This window comes from Diabrotica undecimpunctata, chromosome 6, assembly GCF_040954645.1.
Source record: "Diabrotica undecimpunctata isolate CICGRU chromosome 6, icDiaUnde3, whole genome shotgun sequence".
NCBI lineage: Eukaryota > Metazoa > Arthropoda > Insecta > Coleoptera > Chrysomelidae > Diabrotica > Diabrotica undecimpunctata.
The window spans coordinates 126,804,830-126,811,037 of NC_092808.1; the positions used below are offsets into that span (position 1 = coordinate 126,804,830).

The window sequence follows — 6,208 nt, forward strand, 5'->3', positions numbered from 1 at the left end:
TTCATCATATAATTATGTCTACTTTGCACTATGTATTATAAAGCTATAACTTTAACCCACGCTCCTTCATCATATAATTATGTCTACTTTGCACTATGTATTGGAGCAACAGTCACGTAACTATATTTTCTGTCGTTGTTCCGATTATTAGCTGAAATGTACTTGTACTAATGAAACAATAAACACTATCAAACAATTCGGCCATTATTGCTTCTAACTTTATTTTAAGTAAATGTCATATTTACCTGTACGTCAATGTAGCTCGGGGCACATGCATTCTCTTCATTGTATTATTCACAACTGTCACTTCTGACTTTGTAGCACTAGCAGAGGGGTTAAAAGGCGCGAATGCAACAACGACATACACGTCATCTAGCGAAATAGAGAAGAGTTACAAGTCTGACTTTGTTTCCCCAGACAAATACGGGTATTAGGAATATCGTAGTGTTGATAACATTGATTTGTGAAAAAATTGCACTTACGTCAGTGTTTCTCCAAAGGTGCGATATATGAAATACTTCGGTTAATCACCGAAGGCGGAGAAAGGTGGCAATAGGAAAAAGACAGAATTCCTGGCTCAAACATCTACCTGATAGGTAGGCAAAACATTAACTGATATCTTCAGAGTCGCGATTTCACGTTTCACTATTACCACTTGGATCGCCAACCCTCGAAGGGAGACGGCACAATGAGAAGAAGCACATTGAAAATTTAATGCTTAAAAAATAAAAGTTTTGTGAAACAATTATAAAAAAAAACACATTTTTGATAAAAATATATTGTTAATACATTTGTATCTTACAAGATATATCTTCCATTTACATATAATGTTTTAAAATAATTTATGAAATTTACAAAATAACAAAAAAATCCAACTGTTTGAAGTAACCATTTTTTACATCAGTAAAAAATATCACATCTTAAAACTAAAGTACTTAATACTTAACTTATTTCAACATATTTAAAATGTATTCGACACATTTCAAACATCTGTAAGTTTACAACAGTGCTACGTAAACCAGTAATTCGTTTTACAAAACAATAAAAAACTTTATACATGTTCTAGACTTTAAGATGGATTGTGTGTGGAGTCACAAAATCACAAACTTCAAACGCAAAACTGAAAAAATGCAATGAATTGTCTAAATCTGGTCAGATTGTTAATAATGGAACTCTTAAATTACAAAACATATTAGGCTTAATATTCCTAACTGTTTGATCTATAAAATCATGAAAATGGAAAACTACGTAGGAGGTGCATAGAATGGCCTGTGTGATGGAGGTTGAGTCGGTGGAGGGGCATTTGTAGGGAAAAATGGGGGTGGAGCTGCAGCAGGCACTCCAGGTGGAGGAGCAAATGGTGGAGGATGGTTTACAAATGGTGGAAACACGTTTGGTGGAGGAGCTGTAATGTGAGGAGGTGGTCCAGGTGGAGGACCTGTTAGATGAGGAGGGTGTGTGGTTGGTGGCGCGGCGAATGTTGCAACTGGAGCAGGATATACAGCTGTAGGTGGGGGACCGCAAGTAAAAGTTTGGTAAGGAAATTGGGGCACTTCTGGATGAGGCGGTATTTTGACAACCGGAGGAGGCTGTTCAGGCGAAGAAGGTTTTTCGTGACCATTTGAAGTTCTTGTTGGTATTGGTGATGGTGTCTGTGGCCCTTTTTGAGCGAGTGGGGGGCTGTCTGGAGGATTTGTATCTGATTGTGAATATAAATCCAAAACCTAAAAAAATAAATGTAAGTTAAAATAAAACTTAAACTTTACATATCTCAATAGTTAGTATATTTAAACGAGCAAACATATATATATATATATATATATATATATATATATATATATATATATATATATATATATATATATATATATATATACAGGGTTTTTCAAAAAAGGTAACACAAGTTAGCAACTTTAGGTAAACAATTAATAGGTTATCAGATAGTTATATCTTCTATTAATAGGTTATCTCTTCGAGATAGAAGATTTTTATATTTTTATTATTATATATATTATTATTATACACAGTTTGGTTATATATTAAGGAAAAAGTCTATGCTACAGAGGTAAATTCATAGCCATAAAGGCTAGAACAGAAATTAAGATTCTTTTGACAAAGGTTATAGAGCCATAAATCAATAGAAAAACGAAATATCTAAGATTAACCACAGAAGAGTATAAAAATCTTAAGCGAGCAGAGTTAAGAGTAGCAAAGGGCAGATATTAAACAGATGGGCCAGTCATTTTGAAGAACCTCTTAGTGTCAACAAGGAACATCTGATATATGTTACTATACTTGAAATGAATGAAAACGCATAAGAGTCAGTTTCCACTGTATAAAAAATTTTGGAAAGACATTTTATAAAATTAACCAATACCAAAGTTCCTGGTTTGTTATTGGTTAACATAAAACCAGCAAAGGAAAGATAGACAGTGAACTGGAAATTAGGTATACTGTGTCAACTTCACAAAAAGGGAGACATGATGGTGTGCAATAATTCATGCATACAATAATAGGCATCATCCTATTCAATAAGACATACAAAATATTTTATGCCTTATATGTAGGGCATAGGGGAAAATATTCTCATAGGCCGAACAAATTGTTAGGGGCACCAATCAAATATTTAAAGTAAGACAAATTCTTGATCATCTCCCGAAGTTGATACCCCCCACATATTTAGTTTATTTTATTTTAAAGTTGCATGTGACTTAGTAAAAAGAAACTTCAGCTTCAGGCTATGCAGAGTTTCAAATATCTCCCCAGAAATCACAGAGTCAAGAGTCCAGAATGAGATGGACTATCATGTCTTCTGTTTAACCTTGCCTTGGATGTGCAGATGACGTTGACATCAATAAGTGCATTTCTACTTAAAATAAGTTGTAGGAAGTCAAGATCTTCCAATGAGTTTCGATGGAGATATGAGAAAGTAACTTTTGCTGAATGACATAACACCATTAATGACACAGAATTCCAAACAGGACCCATGATTACAATTGAAGAAGTCATAAATCTGTTATAAGAAAGATCAAATATGGTAAATCTATAGGAATTAACAAGTTTTGTGCAGAATTATTAAAACTTATGGATTAATAAGGAATAAAATGATAAACAACTATAGTTAAAAAATCTGTAGAACTGATAAAATTCCACAAAGCTAGTTAAATCTGACCTTCATAAGTATACCAAAAAAACCAAATGGAAAAACATGCAAACACTTTTAAAAGTGATACACAGCAGGATATAAAACAAATATGAAGAACAAGTAGTGTCATGGACACAATTTTGATTTTCTGAACTTTAGCTACATGAGAAGCTCTTTTCTAAGATCTTCCTTTTTTTTAGTCACAGTACAGTACTTAAAATATTAGCAATATTGTTGAGGTTCATTGCTGGGACCACTTTAAATTAAATAATTAACTATTAATAATTACCTGATGACATATGTCCTCTAATAAATCCATGGTAACATCTTCTACAAACATGTCCCACCACCTGCAATGTTTAGAATTCCTGCCTATCCAGTCTATGACTTCAAATTTACTAAGTTTTCCAGCCAAGTACATTAATGCTACAGCAATTATCTCAGGTTCCCACTGGAGGCATAATGTGGTACATAAACTATCATTTACAAAGGTCCAAGCCATTTGAACCATCTTTTGCAATTTACCTTTGTCACCTTTTAGGCATTTTGCATATTTTAACAGGTACTGATAAGGATGCTCTACTTGTAAATCGAATTTGATTGTTTGAAGTAAAATTCTTTCTAAAGTCATCACCTAAAATATGAATCATAAATATATTATAAGTAATGTTTCCTTGTTAAAACCTGAATGAAAATAAAAGATAACATAGGCTAACAAAAACCAAAAAAATGTTTTTGGTTGATAAAAATAGAGTTTATTTTAAATAATATGAGCACACTGATTTCAAAACTACCATTATTTATGTTCTATCAGCTTTAAATAAACCTAAAGGAAAATAATAACATCCATAAACAAATGGGAAAACTACTTAACAGCACTATTTAAAAGAAACAAACACAATAACACAACTTGCCTCAATGAATACACAAAATAGAAATCAATTTACAATAGGTTGAGATAGCCATAAATTTACTAAAAAAACAGGAAGTCACCAGGACACAACAGAACAACTAATGTCCTCCTGAACTATGGAGGAGAAAGTATAACCCTAGAGATGACAAAACTTGTCCAAAAAATAATATTAAAATAGAAGATACCAGATGCATGGAGAAATAACATAATGATATTTATGTTCAATAAAAGGATACACAGAAAACTCAAACAACTATAGGGGTGTAAATCTACTGAACCTTGCACTCACATTTTGTTACAAATTCTGTGACAAGACAAGATATCACACAAAAAGCCATTGAGTATAATAAACTGCCATATTTATGTTTTGTAGACCTAACAAAGTGGGCACATCCTACGTTTTGATAGCATCCATGTCAGAGATGTCTTAATATATTATATAAAAGAGGTACATCAATCAATATTATAAAAATCATCAAAAACATCTACATTTTCAATACAACAATAAAAACAATATGATAATAGATGAAAAAACCAAATATGTAACCACATCAAAATATCTACTTGCTGTAAAAAAACCCATTGTGACCTATGGTTGTGAGAATTTACCCTGTAGAAGAAAGATGACCCTGAAAAGTTTTGAAAGGAAAGCAGCTAATAAAGTAGTAGCAAAGAAAGGTTATAAGTAGTAAGTAAATATAAAGTATAAATATAAGTAGGGATATATTCATTTTAAATTCCCATAATGACCCTGAGAGAATGGGGGATTCAGATATAGTTTAAACATTTTAAAATATTCTTTGTACAAAACATATTATACTATATTACCTCTTCTTTTGGATCTTCTCCAAATGTTGCAAATTTATGATCATTAAGTAAACTTCTGGCAGTTTTTATAATGTCTTTACATTTCTTAGGCGTTTCCTCCACTTTTCCAGCCAGGAATAAACAACAACATGCAGTGACATATCTAGGAAACTGTTTGAAGGAATGAAACATGTAAAACCTATGGTAATAAACTACACCAGTTGCCATTGTATTGTATCCTAAATCCATTTTTGTACCAGTATCTATAATCAGCCTGGCTCCTGAAAAATAATGATGTGAATATAAACAATAAACATATTCAGAGCCAACAAATAAAATTGTGCACAATTACTCCAATGTGTTTATGGTCCTCTTGTGGCCATATACGTTTATGTTCGAACTAATGATATATTATAAGAGTTTTTTGTTATATTTTTAACCAATTGAAAGAATACGAAACAAGTGTTTAGTCTTGCCTCACTTCTCCAAAAAATGTTTATTAGGCTTTGCGTGTAGTGATGATATGTGGTATCTCTGAATGTTTAAGTTACACTACAAGTTATTACAATTTCTTAGAAACATAATATTAGAGAGAAAAATATACTTTATTGATACTATGTACCAAAAGGCCACAAGGCAATTTAAAGAATTTATTTACAGAAAGAAATTAGATCTAGTTAACGTTTATTTTATTAAACAAAAAACTTACCCTCTTTACGATATCGCATTTCAGTCTTATAGTCGATCCCATCTTGAGATGAAGGTGTGTTTTTCAGTTCTTTTTTATCAAAATACCAACCTGGCATTTTCCTGGTTATGTCTATTTAAGAATAATGTAAGTTATAATTATTAATAATTTTGTCATTTGTTTTGTAATTTACTATAAATACCTAACATAGATCACAAAACTAGGTTTTATAACCTAACTTTCAGAAAAGTTTATGTGACATTTGATTTGAATTAATTATGACAGATGACATTTAACCAAATTTTTATAATTATTTTTTTTACTTTACAGCCAACTTGGACGTTAACGATATAAAATTGTTTATTATTAGAAATACACATTAATAAAATTTAATTGTGCTTTCTATTAGGCGTCATTTACTTAGATGAGATGTAAAAACCGCGGTTATCTAACCCAGCTGATTCACATTCAAACTATTTGTAAGTTTCCTATTATGTTTAATAATTCTTGTCCGAGTCTATTATAGACTGTACTAAATAACGTATACATAGAACAATTTTCTTTGTTTCCCTATATTATGTGTATTTACTTTTTCTTAAAGTACCTACTCAATTTTTCCATTATTTTTTTAAATCTATAATAGCCTAAGACCCCA

General features: G+C 31.3%; 1 protein-coding gene across 1 annotated transcript; it reads right to left on the minus strand.

Moving 5' to 3' along the window:
* Nucleotides 1-762: 762 nt before the first annotated feature.
* On the minus strand, nucleotides 763-5,794 carry CycK (cyclin K). The gene is made up of 5 exons (XM_072535362.1): nucleotides 5,756-5,794; nucleotides 5,575-5,685; nucleotides 4,887-5,146; nucleotides 3,435-3,779; nucleotides 763-1,724 (listed from the first exon to the last, which is right to left on the minus strand). Exons 1-5 carry the CDS (start codon nucleotides 5,760-5,762, stop codon nucleotides 1,245-1,247), a joined length of 1,203 nt encoding a protein of 400 aa, XP_072391463.1. The 5' UTR covers nucleotides 5,763-5,794; the 3' UTR covers nucleotides 763-1,244.
* Nucleotides 5,795-6,208: the final 414 nt, after the last annotated feature.

Excerpts from the sequence above, each read along its gene's own strand:
- CycK (XM_072535362.1), bottom strand. Across the intron at positions 5,147-5,574 it reads AATGCGATATCGTAAAGAGG|GAGCCAGGCTGATTATAGAT; the intron begins GTAAGTTTTTTG and ends ATTATTTTTCAG. Across the intron at positions 3,780-4,886 it reads GAGAAGATCCAAAAGAAGAG|GTGATGACTTTAGAAAGAAT; the intron begins GTAATATAGTAT and ends TTCATATTTTAG.